General features: G+C 43.2%; 3 protein-coding genes across 5 annotated transcripts; 1 reads left to right on the plus strand and 2 right to left on the minus strand.

Annotated features, from left to right (window-relative positions):
- The first annotated feature begins 13 nt into the window (after window positions 1-13).
- LOC115676650 (uncharacterized) lies at window positions 14-4105 on the plus strand. The gene is made up of 7 exons (XM_056318973.1): window positions 14-693; window positions 1233-1367; window positions 1785-2146; window positions 2479-3223; window positions 3311-3407; window positions 3503-3557; window positions 3699-4105. Exons 1-7 carry the CDS (start codon window positions 147-149, stop codon window positions 3759-3761), a joined length of 2004 nt encoding a protein of 667 aa, XP_056174948.1. The 5' UTR covers window positions 14-146; the 3' UTR covers window positions 3762-4105.
- Window positions 4106-4379: 274 nt separating this feature from the next.
- On the minus strand, window positions 4380-8615 carry LOC115676649 (putative AC transposase). Of its 3 annotated transcripts, XM_056318972.1 has the most exons (6): window positions 8502-8615; window positions 8227-8298; window positions 7254-7475; window positions 6058-6935; window positions 4608-5538; window positions 4380-4488 (listed from the first exon to the last, which is right to left on the minus strand). In XM_056318972.1, the coding sequence occupies exons 2-5, from the start codon at window positions 8264-8266 to the stop codon at window positions 4627-4629; spliced, it is 2052 nt and encodes a 683-aa protein (XP_056174947.1). In that variant the 5' UTR covers window positions 8267-8298; window positions 8502-8615; the 3' UTR covers window positions 4380-4488; window positions 4608-4626. The 3 variants fall into 3 exon arrangements, with proteins under 3 accessions (XP_056174947.1, XP_030455451.1, XP_030455452.1); XM_030599591.2 differs by having other exon boundaries at window positions 4380-5538; XM_030599592.2 differs by having other exon boundaries at window positions 4380-5538; window positions 8227-8302; window positions 8502-8581.
- A 2700-nt stretch (window positions 8616-11315) lies between these two features.
- Window positions 11316-14739, minus strand: LOC115676653 (uncharacterized). Its single transcript, XM_030599596.2, has 4 exons — window positions 14274-14739; window positions 14061-14182; window positions 12274-12438; window positions 11316-12152 (listed from the first exon to the last, which is right to left on the minus strand). Exons 1-4 carry the CDS (start codon window positions 14514-14516, stop codon window positions 12041-12043), a joined length of 642 nt encoding a protein of 213 aa, XP_030455456.1. The 5' UTR covers window positions 14517-14739; the 3' UTR covers window positions 11316-12040.
- Window positions 14740-19739: the final 5000 nt, after the last annotated feature.

Genomic DNA, 19739 nt, shown 5'->3' on the forward strand with positions numbered 1-19739 from the left:
TTGACCCGCAAAAGATCATAGGTCAATTCACGTCTCTGAACTCTTCAAAACCCTATTTTCTATCTCCCTCCTTGGTCCCCAATTCTCCCTCTCCCTCTCTCGCCCGCACCGATCGTCCGTACGCCGGCCAGAGGGTGATTCCGGCGATGGACCCGCGGCGGATCTCCCACGCCGCCGCCATCAAGCCCAAGGTCCGGCAGGTCGGCTTCGTGCCCCGCAACGCCCCGCCGGAGCCGCCCGCCCGGTCCCAGTCCTACCCGGCGGAGCCCAGCTCCTCGCCCCCGCTCTCCAACTCCCCCGCCGGCAACTCCCTCTCCCCGGTCATGATCCCGCCGCCCCGGCACCTCTCCGACAACCTCCCCGCCTTCCGCACGCCGGCCGTTCCCGTGCCGGAGCCGGCGCGCCGGCGCGCGGGCCACTCGCCGGTCGTCGGGAGCTACGACCCGGCGGAGTCCCTCCTCGGCACCTCGTCGCCGGCCCCGTCGCCGCCGTCGAGCGGGAGGCTGATCGGCGACGGGGAGTTCTCGGAGGAGTCGTGGCTGCGGCGGAGCAACTCGGCCAAGTTCGCGTCGAGCTTCCCCGGCGGGGGCTTCGATTTGACCGCCGTGAATGCGGTCTCCGCCGCTGATCTCGCGTCCAATGCGAATGCGAAGAAGGCTGTTGCATCCGATGTGAATGCGAAGAAGACGACCGGTGAGTTTTGGTTTCCTGTCTTCCAGTTGATGCGTTATCTTGTCTTTAATATTTGTGTCCTTGAATCAATAGCTTGTTGAGGATGGTTCTGTGCGAGAAGATTGCTTTTTGCCGACAACATTTGCAAATTCGTGCATGTCAGCGTTTGAATGAGCTTTATAAGCAGTAAGGACAAGTCCAGTTTGTCTGTCGCGTGCTTCTATCTTTGGCTCGTTTACCAATTCTTTGGTCCCTGATGGGTCATCGGCGATGCGGCAGCGTGATGCCATAACGTATGCTAGTTTCTGCAGATTCCAATTCCATTTGATCTGTTGGGTGCCGAGTTGGTATGGTGTCATGGGAAGTGATGTGGGAGGCAGGTTGGTCTGGAGGTCATGTTTTAGAACTATGCAGTTAGCTGGGGGAATTGGGAAAATAATTATATACAAATGATATCGACTTGTTGTGATGTAAAAAGACCTTCCAAGGTGTCTCTGCCCATTTATATATCGCTAATCTTCATCTCTGATGCACCTCTGTTTATTCATGGCTTTTTGCAGAGAAGAGTGAGGGGAGTGCTCTGGAAGTGAAAAATGAAGCAATCCCTAGTTCAAAGTCGCTGAAGGCGAAAACTACAAAATCTGAAAGGCGTGCCTTGCAGGAGTCTCAGCGAGCTGCAAAAGCTGCTGCAAAAGGTTATTTCTATGACCTTTACTTTGTGGACCATTAGAATTGCAGATGTCAAACTCCTCTTTATTTTGGACCACTTGGAATCAAGTTTTCACATTGGTTAGCTTTGCGTGATTAATGCATAATGCACCCATAACATGCATGGGAATACTGCTCAGATCTGATTTTGAGCTGGAGCATAATCTATTAGGAGGCATCTTTCAGGTTAAGGCTGCTTTTATCTTTTTTAACAATTTTGAAGACACTTGGTATGCTTCTCCTCAATGGAAAAAGGCCTTTTGAGTTGTAAGGAGAAATAGAAAGAGTATAACATCTACTCAAGTTCGAAGCTCCAAGCATCAGTCTTGCTTCCTGGCTACAATTTATCGTTGGTGATAACTTATAAGCAGCCTATTCATTTCAAACGAAATTCTTTGTTGCAGGTGAGGGAAATAAGCCCACTGCTGCTGCATCTGGCGGAGTCGCTTCTGTTAGGGCATCAAAGCAGCCCACACAAAAGAAAGATGCTGCTTCAGCTGCACTCTCTGTAGCAGCTTCTGAGAAGAAAGGAAGTGACCGTGCACCGGAGAAGGACAGGAAGAAAGATGCCCCTGCTCCACGCATGCAATTTGATGACAAGAGTCGGGTGGAAAAGGCTAAAAGGAGAGCTGTTGTCAATCAAACCGAAGCTAGAAATAGAGTTGAATTGTTTAGACATTTGCCTCAATATGAACAGGGAACACAGCTTCCTGATCTCGAGTCAAAGTTTTTTCAACTCGAGCCTATGCATCCTGCTGTTTACAAGGTACTACTTCTAAGAACACAGTGCTTTTTGTATTTCCTGAACTTCTTGGAGGTGGATCTTGGTATATCGTCGAGATCTCAGCAAAACCCTTAATATTGTTAGACGAGATGTGCAGCATGTAATGAAAATCAGTTCTGCTATGCAACTCCTAAGCACCAATATTGGGGACCTATGTGTCTTAAGAGGTGATTATGTCCTCTTGTTTAAAATGGATGTCACCACTTGGTTCTATTTTGATGTGACCTCTATGCAACAAAGTTGTACTGAGTAGTTATCTACAGAAACAAGTGAATGCCCAATGTCCTGCTAAGTCTTGTTCATGTAATTTACAGGTTGGGTTACAGTATTTAGCAGGAGATATTTCAGGGGGCAATGCTCGTTGTATTTCAATGCTGCAAGCTTTTCAAGAGGCCATCAAAGACTATGTAACGCCACCTGAAAAAAGTCTCAACAGAGATTTGACAGCAAAAATTAGCAGCTATGTTTCGTTTTTTACTGAGTGCAGACCACTTTCAATCAGCATGGGAAATGCAATTAGATTCATAAAGAATCGAATTGCCAAGTTACCATTATCTATTTCTGAATCAGAAGCGAAGGCTTCCCTTTGCTCCGATATAGATCGCTTTATAAATGAGAAGATTATAGTGGCTGACCAGGTAATAGTCAGACACGCCACGACTAAGATCAGAGATGGGGATGTTCTTCTTACATATGGTGCATCATGTGTTGTTGAGATGATTTTGTTGTACGCCCATGAAATTGGGAAACAGTTCCGTGTAGTGGTAATTGATTCGCGCCCCAAACTCGAGGGCCAATCATTACTACGTAGGCTGATAGCCAAAGGGCTGAGTTGTACATATACACATATAAATGCAGTTTCTTATATAATGCATGAAGTGACTGGAGTTTTCTTGGGGGCTTCCTCTGTATTGTCTAATGGTACTGTATATTCGAGGGTTGGAACTGCAAGTGTGGCAATGGTTGCTAATGCTTTCCGTGTTCCCGTTATAATATGCTGCGAAGCATATAAATTTCACGAAAGAGTGCAGCTGGATTCAATTTGCTTCAATGAATTGGGTACGTTTTGGCCTCTTTTATGATTGTTTTACCCTCCTATAATTTCCTCATAATATCACCTTGTGAATACTCTTGAGTTGCTTTCAGGTGATCCGGATGCTGTTTTAGAGGTTCCTGGAAGAATGGACGTGAATTATTTGGGTAACTTGCGGAATAAGGAAAATCTTCAATCGCTGAATCTCATGTAAGCTTTCAGTGTTTTTGGAATGAGGAAGTCTAATGACGTCATCCGTTATAGGTTGATTTGATTTTTGGCTTTTTGATGTGATGCTCAAATAGGTATGATGCTACTCCTTCAGAATATGTGTCCATGATTGTCACAGATTATGGCATGGTAAGTTGTATGTAGTCCTTGAACTGTTCAAATTCAAATCGTAGTAGAATCTTTCAATGATGCTATCCAAATCATAATCCCCAGCTCATAGTTACGGTGCTATGGAAAGTTTCTCTGTTTACATTATCTTTATGGTCGCAGATTCCTCCAACAAGCGTGCCTGTGATTGTCCGAGAATATCGGAGGGAGCAGTTATGGATATAGACTTGTCATTGGAGCAGTAATTCCACAATTTTGGCGCCCGATAGGCTGGCTAATGGGGAGATCTCTTGCTTCCGTTTGGACACTCAAGCCGTGCACCAACAGAAATAAGCGTGGCATGTTTTGCTGACTCTAGTTTTTCGTTGTAGCTCTTAGTTTCTAAATGATGTTCCCTTTCTAGCTCATCTTTTCTTTGTTTGGTAAAAGCTGAGCTGCACATATTTTACTTGTGCTTATATATTGGAAGTAACGATAATGTCTTGTAATTAATTAGTCCATTCTTTGTAAATACTGATGATTTTGTTAAGCTTGTCAAAGATCCATCGGTTGGTCGATTTTTGATATCATTATTTATTTATGGTAAGGTGAGTGGAACTTGCAGGGAATACATTGTCGAATTCTGTTTCGGTTACTTGGTTATGAACTCGATGAGTAAATCTTGGTGGTCTTAAAGAGATGGTGTCGTTTACTCTTTAGCTCTCCCATTTGGCAAATGAACTTGAGACGGGGCGGCGAGCGTTTCACAGGATACGCGCTTTGAACAATAAACACAGGATGCGCGCTTTGAATAATAAGCGATTCGGGTAAAAGCAGAGCTTGTACCATCAGGAGCACGAGAAATATTCAGTATTCCTTGGGGGTTAGCATTCACATAACATCAACACTTTACATCAATCGGTAGTTCTCCTTCGTATGAGTACACCATTTTCTCCTTTGATACAACAGAGACCTAAGTTAAAGGGGGAAAAAAAGTTAGATTAAGGGTTTTCCCTGCTTAAGGATGCGAAAGTATCATGTCACTTTCAGGAACGCGTTTTCGGGCATTATCTTAAGTATTCTCTCTCCTACATTGTTGCGTTACTTGTGATCATTTGGGTTTCTTGTCGATACTGGGGCCGCTGTTTTCTGCGGCGGCGGCGGCCATCTCCATCAACCTCTCATAATCTATTTCGGTCGACTTGTACTTCAACTTGATCCCACACTGAGACCATGACCTTATACACAGTAGAGCCTGGGTACTATCGTGCGGCATCGTATACCTCTGCCTATCTATCTCGTCGCCCTTACCGCAGAATATATCTTCAGCCGAAACCGAGGTCGCCTGGACGGCCAAGAAATCGCGGGCCATGAGACAGAGACGGGGATACCGTGTACTATTGACCTTCCACCATTCCAAGACATCGGTTGATAATGGCGCGGGAGGTTCCGATAGATACTGAGTGAGCTCATCGGTCGTGGCGTTCATGCTCGCCCTCCGTTTCTTTCGAGCGATTTCCTCCGCAAAAGAAACGCTTCCTCCGTCTTCAACTTCGTGAGGACCATATGTGCTAGCCAGAGACGCGAAATGGCTAGCTGAGTAATTTCTCATGAAGTAGGCTCTTGCTTCTTCTAGATAATTATCCAAGTTGAGACTCTCGGGAATTAGTTCGCTCTTGATTCGGGGATCCAGAATCGCCGTCATGTAAGTGAAGATGTTGCAGACTTGGCCGCTGTAACTCCTCGACTTCTTCGCCATCTCCTCTGCCATGCTCTTTAGCCAGTCTGGGTTGTGCCGCGACTCTCGGCAGGAGGTGATCATCTCAGATATGTGCTCCATGAAGAAGAGAACCAGCCCGACAGTGGGGACTTTGTTCGTGCATATGTTGTTCGTGGTCTTGTAGAAAGGCTCGAGATAAGCATGGACGACGCTCACAGCATTCTTCTCCGCGGAGCTCAGCAGCACTTTACCACCTAGAGTTTCGTCGTACTTTCTGATTACAGCATCCATAGCCTTACTAGCCTGTGTTTTGCAAGCACCGGCAAAAAGAAGACAATGTGAATACAGGACTTTTGCAGGAGAAAAATAGGATGAAAAGAAATTTGGACCGTAATGTGACCTCACTGCACAATTTTGCCAAATTCCTAAACTAATATAAGCCAGAGAGAAACGTGATGAGCTCTATCTGATTGTTCCATTTTGTTAACCAGAGAGAAATATACCTTCTCTAATGATGCTGAGTGATGGTAATTGTTCAAAAAGACGAAAATATAATGCGATTTTTACTCTAGCAATGAAAGGGGTCCATCTTATGGGCAAAATTTTCTTTTTTCAGCTGTACTTCTATCCAATGCTTCCATCTTCAACTATGGTTTAGTGTTTAGATGCCTAGACAGACAAGGATAGACATTGCCATGTGCCTAAAAGCAATCATAGGCAAGACCAAGGCCTGATATTGTTGCAATCCATACTCATTGGATTATACGTTAACAGCCCCTTTCACATTTTTCTCACACTGCACAGGAAATCACGGAATAGTACCTTGCGGACCATATCAAGCATCTGGTAACTGCCACTCCAGCGTGGTGATGCATCGAGTGGCAATTTCCAACTTCCTTCTTGATAAGCAGCAGTCAGTTGAATGAAATCGTCTGAGATGTCCGGAGAAGCGTTCAGCTCGAGAACAAACTCCCGGACCTTGAATAGTATCGGCTTGGTCGTTTTCAATCCGTCATCAATGATCGAGTTCAAAGTACGAGCAGCACAGGGAATATAACAGAAGGGCCCCATTTTCCTACCATCCAAGTCTTCTGTCAGTGTATGACAAGCATGCAAGGCATTTGGACTGTTATCGTGGGTGCAGGAGAGGGCTCTTCCTTCGATCTCGTACTTTTGGAGAACCTTCGCCAGGGAGTGGTAGATCTCAGTGCTCCCACAAGGATGAGGTACGTGACAAATATCAAGAAGCATCCTCTGGAAGGACCAAGTCTCATCAATCCACTGGCTAGTGACACTCATATAGAGGATTTTTTGATAAGAAGTCCAGAAGTCGAGGGTGATTGAAATCTTAGAAGAAACCTGCTCCAAAGCCCCCTTAACATCTTCCTGCATGCTCCTAAAAACTTCGCGAAGTACCACTTTGTACTTGTCTCCAGGCCAGAGATGTATGGAGGGGTTTAAGAATTTGTAGGAATTTACAAGCCACTTCTCTTCCAAGGTTGAGGGAGGTAGAGAAGTTAGAATGAGCCACTTGATGATCAACCAGTTTAAGTGATCATAATCCACCTGCATGGATGTTTTCCCTTGGGGCAAAGGTTTTTTAGCAATAGTGACTACTGGCTGAGAGGCTGAATTAATGAGACCATCCCCTGCCTTGTCATAACCCGGATGGCGATTACTAAGATGCCTCCCCAAATTTCCTTCACCAATAAAAGGATAGATGGTTGAGATAGTTTGACTAATACGCCACTATATTATGGCCTCTACTATTGCTGTGCTTGTCACATAAAAAGAAGCGACTAAAATCAATGTCTACACCACACAGATAACTGGAGAATAGCTTGATCATGTTCCCTCAATAAAATGGACCACATGTTAGCAAGAAACTGTCTTGATGATGCTAAAGAGGAATAAGGAAATGATGGCTTTAAACATCACACATTAGAGCCCTAAACTACGTGATTTTGCTGCATCACTATCAGCCAATTATAGAGAAGAATTTGAAATACAGGAACTACCAGTGGCTGTCGCAATGGAGTAGTTCTGCCTGCAGAATTTGCAACTTCTACTTTTCCCATCAGCAGCAGTCTCAAAGTACTTGAGATAGACCGATGTCATTGTCTTCTTTCTCGGTTTCGCTGAAGAAATAGCATTTCCCTTTTCTGAAGAACCCAGCCCAATATCTATTGGATCAATCGTCGGCAGAAGTGCTATGTCCATCACGGATTTCGGTTCCATATCTATTCCAGGAAACAAGAATAAGAAAATCATAAACCTAGTCAAAAACAAAAGTGATGCCTTTCCGGAACAGAAAAATTCATCGTCCAAAATTATTTGAGTTCAAAGAATCACAGGTAGGAGGATAGGACCAAAATGATTTAAATTGCTTCAGCAGAAACAAGAAGGAGGAAAGGGACTTAGGTAAAGAAGATGGATCTTCGATGTAGAAGTGCCGTGAACTGCATAAAGTAATAGACAAAGACCTTCCGCAAAAATTTTTCTGCGTGGCCATTGACATGTCATTGAGCCAAAAACACCCTCATCAGGTCCCTCATAATGCAAGCAAAATTCGAGTCCATTGCTCCGACTTAGAATGCGGTCGACAAGTCCACCGATAGTGATTCAGTCTTTGGGGACATAAGTGGTGAAATTTTGATACCAACGAAAATGAATATCACGACACGGACATTGCGCCGAGCTATCGAGCACTGTGAAAACTTCAAGGGGAAGTCATGCTCCCACATAAAAGCACAGGGAAACCACGATCCGTACTCACGCAAAGCGGTATCTAAAATGCACAAGATCAAATTGTAATTTGTCCGCTCCGAAACTTTTCGGGTCTACACGCAAACCCAAAAAGGCACCCGAGATTTTAAAGTCTGGGTTTCGAAAGATTGAGTCAGAGACGGCACGCATCAAAGTCAAACTAGACCACCACCATAAGCGCACGAAAGAACAACCACCGCCGGAACACTGCCCAGAGATCTTTACCTTTGTAAGTCTTGTACGCATTATTGACATTCCAGTCCATTGGATTCGCCGTCGTCTTCCCACCAAGAGCTCCTGTCTACAAGAGTTGCAGCGCAATTTCAGAATCAACACATAAAGAGAAAAAGAAAAACCGAAGCGGTCAATTGGGCAACACGTTTCTTGAACCAGCATCGCTCTTGAAACTCACTCCGCAAAACAAGCTCTAAACTTTACAGCAAGAACATTTCCGGTCGTGCAGAAGACCCAAGGACGAGGGTGCAGCAGGAGCCCCTTACCGAGAAATTCACGCGAAACCGAACCGTAGGGGAGGAGCGCCGGCGACAGCCCAGCTCATAGCCCGGCGCAACGAATGCCAAAAACAAGAACAGTCAAGAGCGAAATCGGAAGGGTGAAAATTAGGGCTTCGATTCGCGATCCCGCCGGAGCGCAGTCACCTCGACTGACGCAACCGAGAGCGCTCCCCCGTCCATGGCGACTGACTCTCACTCACTCACTCACTCACTCACTAACTCCAGGAGCGGGGCGATGTTCACGCGAGCAAGGAAGCGGAAGAGATAGGTTCAGGAGAGACCCCAATCCGCCAAGCTTCAGGAGAGATAGGGGTTCGAGGGATCGGGGGGGCTTTCGATTTTCCGGGAAAATTTGCAGAGCGGAGGGAAAACAGGAGGGAGGGAAAGGAAGGAAGGAAGGAAGGACGGGGGAGATTGAAGCTGAGAACGACCGAGCCGAATCGAAGCCGCGAAGAGAGAGAGGGATCAGCTCGAGGGAGCCGCGGCGATCTTGGCGGGCGGCGGCGGGGGTGGTTCTCGCGGCGGTGCGCTCGACGTCGATGGCGGCGGCGGCGGCGGCTTCGGTCGAGTTGAGTTGAGTTGAGGTTGAAGTTGAGTTGGAGTGCCGCTGCGACGCCGAGTGAAGCCGTGAACTACGAGGGAGGAAGGAGGAGAAGACGAGGAGGAAAACCAATAATAAGATGTGAGAGAGAGGAATTGATCGGCGGCTGAGTTGACTCGGAGCGCGGGGGGGATAAGGGTTTGTGGGACTGGGAGCTGAGCTGAGTCGAGTCGAGTCGAGTGTGGCTTTGCTTCGTTTTCAGTTTTGCTGGTGAGCCCCTTCCACCCAAGGCCCAGCTCGTGCGCTTGGCTCTGAGCTTCAGCTCCACTCAGCTCTTTTCAACTCCGATTTTAACAAATTCAAATAAAACGGTCGAGGCCATTTTTTGGATTTTTTTTTTATTTCCATTTTTTGTTTTTGCCTATAGGAAAATCATTTTTGCTCAATTTGTCTCTTCGCGCCTTTTTTCTTTTTTTTTTTTCTCCTTTTTCTGTTTCTTTACTTTTAAGAGGCTGGAGATACCCGGATTCCAATCGCCGGATGTATGAAATTTTGATCGAGAGTCCTGCGGAGTACATTTTGCACGGATTACCGAGCAAAGAAAGCTACCGAAAGATGTTCAGGATTCAATACTCATTTCATCGATTTCAATTGCTTATATCATTTGCTTGTTCCTAACAATGGCAATTTTTCTTGTTCTCGTATTCGTTGTAAGATTTATGTGGCAATAAAATGTCGCGATACATCAATTTAGGGTAACGATGGCATAAGTATCCGAACTTTTATCCGTCTTACAATCGGCTATCTAAATTTTTGTCTCATTTAATTAAGTACCTCGACTTTTCAAATTTGCTCAATGCGAGGCCTCCATCGAAATAAAAAATAAAAATTCCATGTACTATGATTTTGCCCGACATGATTGGCTTACTCAGCAAAATTCGAGCATAATTAGGGCCCGTTTGACAACTTGTCAAATAGTGAAAAAAAAAATTTTGGTAAAGATTGTCAAATAGTGAAAATTTATGTTCTTTTGTTCCAATAATCAGTTTTGGAACATAAATCCGTTTGGTAAACTTTTTGTTTCCGGGCACAAATTTGTAAAATATTGTTCTCAGAACCAGTTTTCGAACAGAATCAATAAGCAAAAAAAAGTAACTTCTAAATTCTGGGAACAAGAATTAGAATTGGAAAAGAAATTATTTTTTTTCTTCTTCTTCTTTCCCGTTCTTCTTCTTCTTCATTCTTCGGCCACCGGCGACACAGGCGAGGGCCGGCGTGGCCCTTGCCTGTCTTTTCCAACCCTTGCCCAAGCCGGCAAGGGTCGCCCTCGAGGCTTGCGGCCTGGGCGAGGGTGGCGGCGAAAATCCAGCTCTTGCCATATCCGGCGAGGGCGGCCCTCGCCCGGGCCGCGAGCCTCGAGGGTGGCCCGGGCGGCGAGCCTCGAGGGTGGCCCTCGCCGGCTCGGGCGAGGGTTGGAAAAGGCCGATGAGCGTCCAGCCCTCGCTAGCCCTGGCCTGTGGCCGGTCGCCGGCCATGGCCGAGAAGGAGGAGAAGAAAAAAAGAAAAAAGAAAGAAAGAAAGAAATATTAAAATAATTAAAAATATTATTTATAAAAAGAAATTTTATGCCGTTACCAAACACATTTCTGTTCTTTTTCTATTATAGGAATGGAAATTTTGAACCGTTACCAAACGCCTTCAAATGCTCAGAACAGTTCTCGGGCACAGAATTAAAAAGAATCATTTCTGAGCAGAATCAATTTTCGGGCACAAAATCGGTGCCATGCACACCCTTAGTGATGCGGGTCACTTACCTAAACGAAAGTGAGAAAGAAAGTGCCGACTTGGATGATTTTAGCCATGCAACAGGTCTATACTGATGGGGTATCATCTTGAGTAGTCAAATCGGATGCCAATGTAGATAGTCAATGACTATTTATTGCGTTAATATCCATGTTAGTATTTTGCATCTGCGATTTTAACAGAGTTTTCATGTTGACCCACATTTGAAAGCCGATTTACTTGATCGAGCAAACAAAAATTTTAAGTACTCGGTTGTAATAGGTACGGAAATTCATGTTCTTGCGATGTCATTACTACTCAATTTTACAAAGAACTGCATTACACTAAATTTCGCATACTTAGTAAATGATACATTAAACTCATGGATCAAAAGGAGGAAAGCTGTAACACAAGCAAATCCCGAACACAATGTATTCATACTTCACACGACCGGGGAATCGAGCGTGTATCGTGCGCGTAAATCCGTCTTTCTTGAATCATTAAGCCAACAGGCAAGAGTTTACAAGAGTTGTTCTTCTTTCTTGGCCAAGAGTTTGAGAAGACTCTCATTTGGTCATGACATCCTTCCCGTTATTCTTGCCTTTGAGAGAGAACAGGATTGAACTCTCTATCCGATAGCAGAATCTAACAAAACTCAACTTTCTCCAAGGCATCGTCGAACGGCAATGCTTTCACTGACGTGTATATTCGTTGTTTAGCACATTCCGACGTATGTGCATGCAGGTTAATGTAAGCGTTCGCTGCTTGCCATGCGATTACACCATTTTACCGGTGCACACTTCAGGAGTCGGTCGCGAAACAGAGAGGTCAGTTGCTTAGCAAATGTCAGAGTACCGACCCTCAAGCTATGAACCATGAAGATGAACTGTGAGACAGATTAGAAGAGTCTAAATGGCTATGTACAGAGAAAGAAGGAAAGTGAGATGAGCTCATCGATCGAAAAGCTTGTTCTTGTTGAACTCAAAACAGCAGGGTTTAGTGTCAAATTTTCATCTATTTTCAGTCTTCTATAATCTGAGGGTATTGTGTCATCTGTGAGAGTGAGTTGAGAGGAGGATCATACCATGGACCAGAACTATATCCCAGTCCATCCCAACTCTCCAATGAATAAGGAAAAAAAACGAAAGAAAAAAAGAGAGAGAGATCTGTGTGTAAATGGGTTCAACCAGCTTTGATGGGGTCATCTTGAAGAACCGCCTCGTCTTCTCCTGGGTTTCCTCGATCTCCAGATGATGGCCGAGGGATTCGGGCATATCCGGTAAGGGATTTTAGGCGGATGTATATCGGGTAGGCTGCAATATGTCCATTTGAGCAAATGCATTGGTTAGAAGCTCATCTGAGAAGAAGTCCTAAAGAGCAGGATTCTTTTTCTGCTCATTGTAAGTCAAGAACTTTTAAGGGACGAAATCTTACTCCAGCGGGGCCATATCGACCTGGGAAAAGTCCAAGTTGATCGACGAAGCGTCCGTTGTAATCGCACGAGTCTTGGTGCTACTGAATGGGGAAGGAGGTGGTTGCCTGATTGCTAGAACTCTGCAATTGAAGCTGCTTGCGATGGTGTCGTTGGTCATGGCCAACCTGCAACACATGCCCAAAACAAGAATGTCTGGTTTCAAGTTTTTTGAGCAGTTGAAACACCCTAAAGAAAAATCAATGCATTCGCCTTTTGCAGGTACTGGGATTCTGCATGATGCTTCACCAAACCCAGTTTCCATAATTAGCAGGCCACCTAATTGCAATAAAAGAGCTTTGTAATTACAGCGACTCTTCATCGCCTTTTCGATGCATAACACGGCGACATTTCACCCTTTTTTTTTTCTCCTCGAGTAATTGCCGAGACCAACTGTATGACTCATGATCGATCGAATTAGGAAGTCATCACGGCTCCGATCTCGATGCGGTTTTCTTTATCCCGCGAACAAGAATCGAATTGATCGGCTCTTCTCCGGTTCTCGGACGAGCCGATCGATAGTAATATGATGGACAAACAGTGCTAATATACATAACATAACACGTGAGTTCAGATGGAAATTCGCCAAAACCCCACTTGACAAAACCTTTATGGTGGTGGAACCCAATACACAATGCCTTGGCCTGGCTTTGATTGCCACCATGAACATAACACGTGAGTCCTGATCAGTTTCGATCAGGCCGTCTTCCATGATCCAAGTCCCTTAGCCTCAGTCAAAACCATTCTAGAGCAATATTATTTTGTTTCGCAAAAAATAAATGATTTGACAAATATTTTCCTAAAATTGATAACTTGTATCACTTGAAATAATTATGTAATAAAAAATATTTTTGTTATCAGAAACGATTTGTGTCTAGAGGACGATGAAAATATATTTTTTTCATTTGTTCATTTATGTAAGCGATAACAACGATTAAAGTTAAGAAAATATCTTTCAAATTTTTGATTTTTTTAAGAGACAAACGGAGCAGTAGGATCTGGCGATTTCCATAGTTTTGTGGGGATGATGCATTAAAACAGTCATTTTCATTCTATAAGCCGAGTAATTGATATCTGACAATCAATAAAAACCTGTCGATAAAGTACGAATGTATAAAATCAACGGGTCGTGTCGTCTTGTAATCCGAGCTTTTTTCGTTGTACCTTGTCTTATCTCGTTTTCGCGGTCCGACATTGGCCCACTCATTCGTGGAAGGCTTTTTACGTGCCCCTCTTTTATTAAGCGAAAGAAAATCATTTATTGCTTTTCTATCGAAATTAAAAAAATTCAACTTTTGCAATTATGATAAAATCTTACCATGAGTGCAAAGAACCTCGAAAGAATGGAACCTAAAATGATAGAAGCTTTAGGGGGGGAAAATAGAACGAAATGAATGTACGAATGCGCACACAAACACATGGTCAACAAAGTGTTTGCGCCCTGCTATCATTGCTCTATCATCCAGTTCGAGTCAAGTCAAGCATGCAGCCACGGAAAAACCCAGAGGAAAAGACGAAGAGTAGGTGGTCGAATTTGATAATTCAACTGGACGTTCGTCGCCGGTAGGTTGACGTTTCTTGGACCCTCTCCCTCTCTTTCTCTCTCAATTCGCCGCACAAGAATGGAGCTTCGTGATTTGCAGGGTAATCAAATCGAATGTAGCTAGAAAACCCATCAAGCGCAGGCTCAGATTTCTGCAGACGACGAGCTCTGTTTCGGGGACAGAGCAAGAACGAGGGAGGGGCTTACTTGTAGAGGAAGCTCTGATCGTGGAGCCCGACGACGAGGGCCGAAGCGCCCATCTCCCTCACCATGGACGCGATCTTGGCGCCCTCCTGATCGCCCTCCGCCACCACGATCTCTATGTTGGTCTGCAAACAACAAAGGCACAAAAGAATCACCCCCCATTTCTCTGCAAACGTCGGCGGGGGGGAAGGACCGAAGTCAACGAGGGGAGCTTACGTTGGGGAAGCTGCTGCAGATGTCCCTGAAGGAGAGGGCCAGCTGGTACCCCCGGAGGCGGAGGAGCCGCAGCTTCTTCCTGCTCCTGGACTTGGCGGGGGCAGCGGCGGCGGCGGCGGCGGAGTAGACGTGGAGGAGGGTGATCACATCGCCGCAGCGGAGCAGGTTGCGGAGGGCCCACTCGAGCGCCGTCCTGGCCGCCTCCGCCTCCTCCACCACCACCACTATCTTCCTCACATCCATCCTCCCCCCTCTCCCTCTGTGGAATTACACCTTCTGGAGAGGTGGGTCTGTCACAAACTCCACACCTTGGGACCTCTCTCTCTCTCTTTAGGACAAGAAGAGGGTGTGTGTGTGTGTGTAGGTGGTGGGGCAGGAGGAGGATGGGATTGGGCAGGTTTGAGGCGGAGGGGGTTGGTTTATATGAGGAATTGAGGAAGGACAGGCATTAAATTAATGGTTTTGGGGGGCTATGAAGGAGGAGGAAGAGGGTGACCATATGTATGGCAGGAACATTATTGCGCACTTGAGAGAGAGGGCATATGACTCATTAATCTCTCTTGATTTGATGTGGGATTATGTGCTAAATCAAGCCCTTACTTTATGGTGTGTGGAATGTTCATGCATTCTCTTTTTATGGTATATATGGTTTTTGTTGAGCTTTTATTTTAACCTGAATTTTTTTGGTTTTATCTCGAGTGTTGTGCGTTTTGTTCTGGGCCATTCAACCGAGCTCATGCCGGCGGCGTTTGAAAGTCCGAAGAGTTGAATTAGGAACGGCGTGTGGAATTTGACGGACCGGGGGTGTGCACGCGAGATAATTTGAGGGAGATTTTGGCTTTGATGCAATGTTGAAAGAATCCGATCCCAAAAGTTTAAACCAAGAGATGGAGAGAAACTATACGTGTGTAAAGGATTTGTTTGTTTCGGAGAAAATTTCATGATGAAAAGGAAAATGTTCTCTTGGAATTCACTTTATAGAAAAATATCATCCCATTTTTCAGATTAGGTGATTCATTTCCCCCAACTTTAGGCACTGATATTTTCTTTGACAGTAAATAATTTTCAACTGCAACAAACCAAACACGTAAAAGTCTGGCAAACTAATTTCTGAAAATCTCTTTTACTCAAACAAACGCATCAATAAATATCATATAAACTCCACAAACGAACGGTGTGGGGTACATTATAGGTAATGCCATCCGAGCCATTATGAATGTTATGCGCGATCCCAATCATAATTGTTAGAGGTACAAACTCGAAAAGAAAAATCCATGGCACTTAATAAGAAATTTATAAAAAAAAAATTGGCATTGGCCCCGACAATCCATGTACCCTTGGAAATTGCCCAGATCGAAACAAAAAGTACCACCCATTTTTTTTCTCTTCCGTTACCCAGCAGACACAGGCGGTAAATAGTAGTTCCTAGGTTTATGTCCTTTAACAACATTTCATTAGGATATTGTGCATCCTATCACACCAATTAAGCAATTAAATTAAATAAGAATATATATATTTAATATTCTGTCGAAACGTGTAATCAAACTTTTTGTTCTCGTTTTATTTAAATATTCTATCACTCATGAACGATACCCTAATAAATATACTGATTATTTTTTCAAATAAATATCTTGGTTCGAATACAGGGATCCTCGATTGGCTCGATTCACGCCAGTACGTAAGTCAACCGTCATCGTCCTTTTGATGCTGCCAAACGTCGAGAGCACTACCGAGTCTTTCCGATTAAATTACAAATCATAAAATAAATAAACAGATTAATTAATTGATAAATTAATAAAATCTCTAGTTATTTATACATGCTACCGACCCCCATATACAAATCTCATTTGTAAAGAGACAATGAAACAACAGAAGCAACGACATGCCCCCCAAAGCTTTTTGGCTTACTCTCGTCGCATCCTCACAATGCTTTCGAAGAGTGAAATTTTACCCAAGTGATGCTTATACGTTTCGCACTATTATACTTCTCGAGTAGGCATTGAGTCAATAAGAAAGACCATCGAGTGTTAGCGCGTCCGTTCATTTAGTTCGGCCTTAGAACTTCGAGTCAATACCATTGGAAATCTCAGACCAATGCTGTCATGACACATTTACTCAAAAACAAGATTCTATCTCTCGAAAAATCTCCAACTAGTAACCGCGCCCGTCACACCAAATCCGAAACTATAAATGACGGATAGATTTGAGGTAAATGTGTTATGAAATACCGGTTTGAAATGTTCCGTGGGATGGAAATAGGGTTTGAAATAAATGCTTTGTGGAGCACTGATTGAGATATTTTACGAGACGAAAATTAATTTAAGATAGATGCGTGATGGTATTAATTTGTAATTTTTAACGGAGTTAACCCTTACATTTTTCCAGAAGCACCTTTTTTTTGTACACCAAAAGCAGCTCTCTACTTTTTTACCTCAAAATTTGAAAAATTACTGACCTATTCAAATCAATCATGGGAGCGTGAGTTAGAAATCAAATGTCCAAAAAAAAAAATGTAAAATATCGGAGCGGTTCGTATTCAAAATCAGCTCTTAAGAAAGTGAGGTTAGTGCGAGGACCACGTCATAAGCTGACAACGCATGGGTCCCATGCGCACGACAAGGCGATACGTGTACATGCATATAAAAAACGGCCTAATTCCTTAAAAAATCCAAAATTTTAGGTTAAGTCTTAAATTTACCTCGAATTTTTTTTGTCTCAGAAAAAATCCAAAACTTTAGGTCTAGTCCCAAAATTTGCCCCCAAATTTTTTTTTATCTTAGAAAAAACTCCAAACTTTAAGTACAGTTCCAAATATGCCCCAAATTTTGTTTTGTATAAAAAAAATCACCAAAATTCAATTTATTTTCAAAAATATACCCCGTGATCCAGTCTCAACTAGACAAGACACTTCCACGTCGATAACAAATCAACATTAACAAAGTAATGGGGTTTTTTTTTTGGCAAAGAAAAGTTCGGAGCAAATTTAGACTGAACCTAAAAATTATGTTTCTTTTTAAATAAAATAAAGTTTTTTTGGGTGGATTTGTTATCGTCCCTAACTTTCATATCCTAGAATGGTTTATTTTTATTGGGTTTGATTTGTTATCGAAGTGGAAATGCAACGTTGGCCTGTATCCATCGCCCCATTACTTTGCTGATGTGGATTTGTTATCGACGTGGAAGTGCCACGTCAAGTTGGAACTGGATCATGTGGGTATATTTTTGAAAATAAATTGAAATTTGCTGATTTTTCTTACATAAAACAAAGTTCGGGACAGATTTGGAACAAAATTTAAAGTTTTGGGTTTATTTTAAGAAAAAAAAAAGTTTGGGACAGATTTGAAACTTGACCTAAAGTTTGGGATTTTTTAGGGAATTCACTCTTTAATTGTAACGGTCGTAACTCGTTGGTACTTGTAGTTAATTATTACCTTTAAAAATGGTAATTTCACGATAGAATTCTCGAGAGCAAAATGTTACTACTTAATAATTAATCACTAGTGCGGTAAAATATCTCAAATTGTCGTAAGTGAAGATGCCAATACTTAGTAATTGTCCTCGATGATTCAATTGAGTCAAGTCAAGTCAAGTTACCTATCATCGCTCTATCATCCAGTTCGAGTCAAGTCAAGCAAGCATCCACTACCGAGTCTTTCCGATTAAATTTACAAATCATAAAATAAATAAATAGATTAATTAATTGATAAATTAATAAAATCTCTAGTTATTTATACACATGCTACCGACCCCCATATACAAATCTCATTTCTAAAGAGACAACGAAAGAACAGAAGCAACGACATGCCCCCCCGAAGCTTTTTGGCTTACTCTCGTCGCATCCTCACGATGCTTTCGAAGAGTGAAATTTTACCCAAGTGATGCTTATACGTTTCGCACTATTTTACTTCTCGAGTAGGCAATGAGTCAATAAGAAAGACCATTGAGTGTTAATGCCCATTTCGTTTAGTTCGGCCATATAATTTCGGGTCAATACCGTTGGAAAATCCCAGACCGATGCTCTCACGACACATTTACTAGAAAATAAGATTCCGTCTCGCGAAAAATCTCCAACCAGTACCCTCGACTCCAAATCCGCTCGCCCCCCACCAATGTGGGTAGATTTGAGGTAAATGTGTTATGAAGAATCCGTTCGAAATGTTTTGTGGTATGGAAATTGGGTTTGAAATAAATGTTTTGTGGAGCACCGATTTGGGATTTTTTATGAGATGCAAATTAGTTTAAGATAAATGCGTGATGATACTAGTTTGTAATTTTTAGCGGGATTAATCCTTACATCTTTTCAGAAGCACCTCTTTTTCTTTTTTTTTACACCAGAAGCAGCTCTCTACTTTTTTACCTCGAAATTCGAAAAACTACTAATCTATTCTAAAGAATCATGGGGAGCGGCTCGTAATCAAAATCAACTCTTAAGAAAGTGAGGTTAGTGCGAGGGACCACGTCACAAGCTGACAACGCGTGGGTCCCATGCGCACGACAAGGCGATACGTGTGCGTCCATATTAAAAAAACTGCCATCGTAATCGAAAACGGGGTGTCGTGTCGGCTTCGTTTTCCTCGAAAACTCAAATTTTTTGGGGGGGTGTTTCTTAGTTCTTTTTTTTTGTTTTGTTTTTTTTGGTCAGAGGGGGTGTTTCTTAGTTCGAAAACGATAGCGTTCCCTGTTTCCTCGTATTTGTCGTTTTAACTTTTACGTTGTAGTGCGGTTCTTTCTGAGCTTTTCGCGCGACCTCCCCACAAAAAAAAAAAAAAAGAAAAAAAGAGGAAAAAAAAAGCGAAGCGCAGAATATAATCAATTTATTATCAGACAAACAGAAGCTCGAGAAGGGGAATCTTCGCGGTCCACGTCATCGTCGGGCCCCACCGGGTCGCTCGATCCGACGGCCCAGCTGAAACAAAAGCCTTTTCAAGTGATCCAAGCACCTCCCAAAAACTACGCTCCGTTTTTGGTTGCCCACCACAAGTGTGGTGTTTCGTTTTTCATGGTAGTAGTTTAATAGAGACGTTTCTTGTGGGGGACAAAGCCTTTTTCTCTTGTGCTTTTTTCTCTTTTAAATTTCACCAAAAAAAGCTGAACTTTTCCTATGAAAACATCAATGTCCCAATCTTATACCCTTGAACTTGCGCCGTTCATGAGTGAGCAGAAGGAATCGCCGGGATTGATCGGTTCCAGTCGGTTCTTAGAGGCACCGATCCGATTTCCGATTCTAGATGTGAAACTGTTTATCTAGACCACCTTGACCGGACCGATTTTTTTTTTAATTTCTTTATCTGTATAAAAGTCTTAATCTATCTTCCATTTCATAAAGGAAAGCTCTTCAAGGTTGAAGCGATTATGTTTATTTATGCACGTGAGTAAGATGACAAGAACAAATCAAAACACAACAATAGTTGATCATTCTAACCAAATCTTGTGACAAATTGCTTTCAATGTTACACGTAATTAATT

The sequence above is a fragment of the Syzygium oleosum genome, unplaced genomic scaffold, assembly GCF_021117445.2.
Source record: "Syzygium oleosum isolate NSW1041296 unplaced genomic scaffold, Sole_v2.1 Sole_v2.17, whole genome shotgun sequence".
NCBI classification, from domain to species: domain Eukaryota; kingdom Viridiplantae; phylum Streptophyta; class Magnoliopsida; order Myrtales; family Myrtaceae; genus Syzygium; species Syzygium oleosum.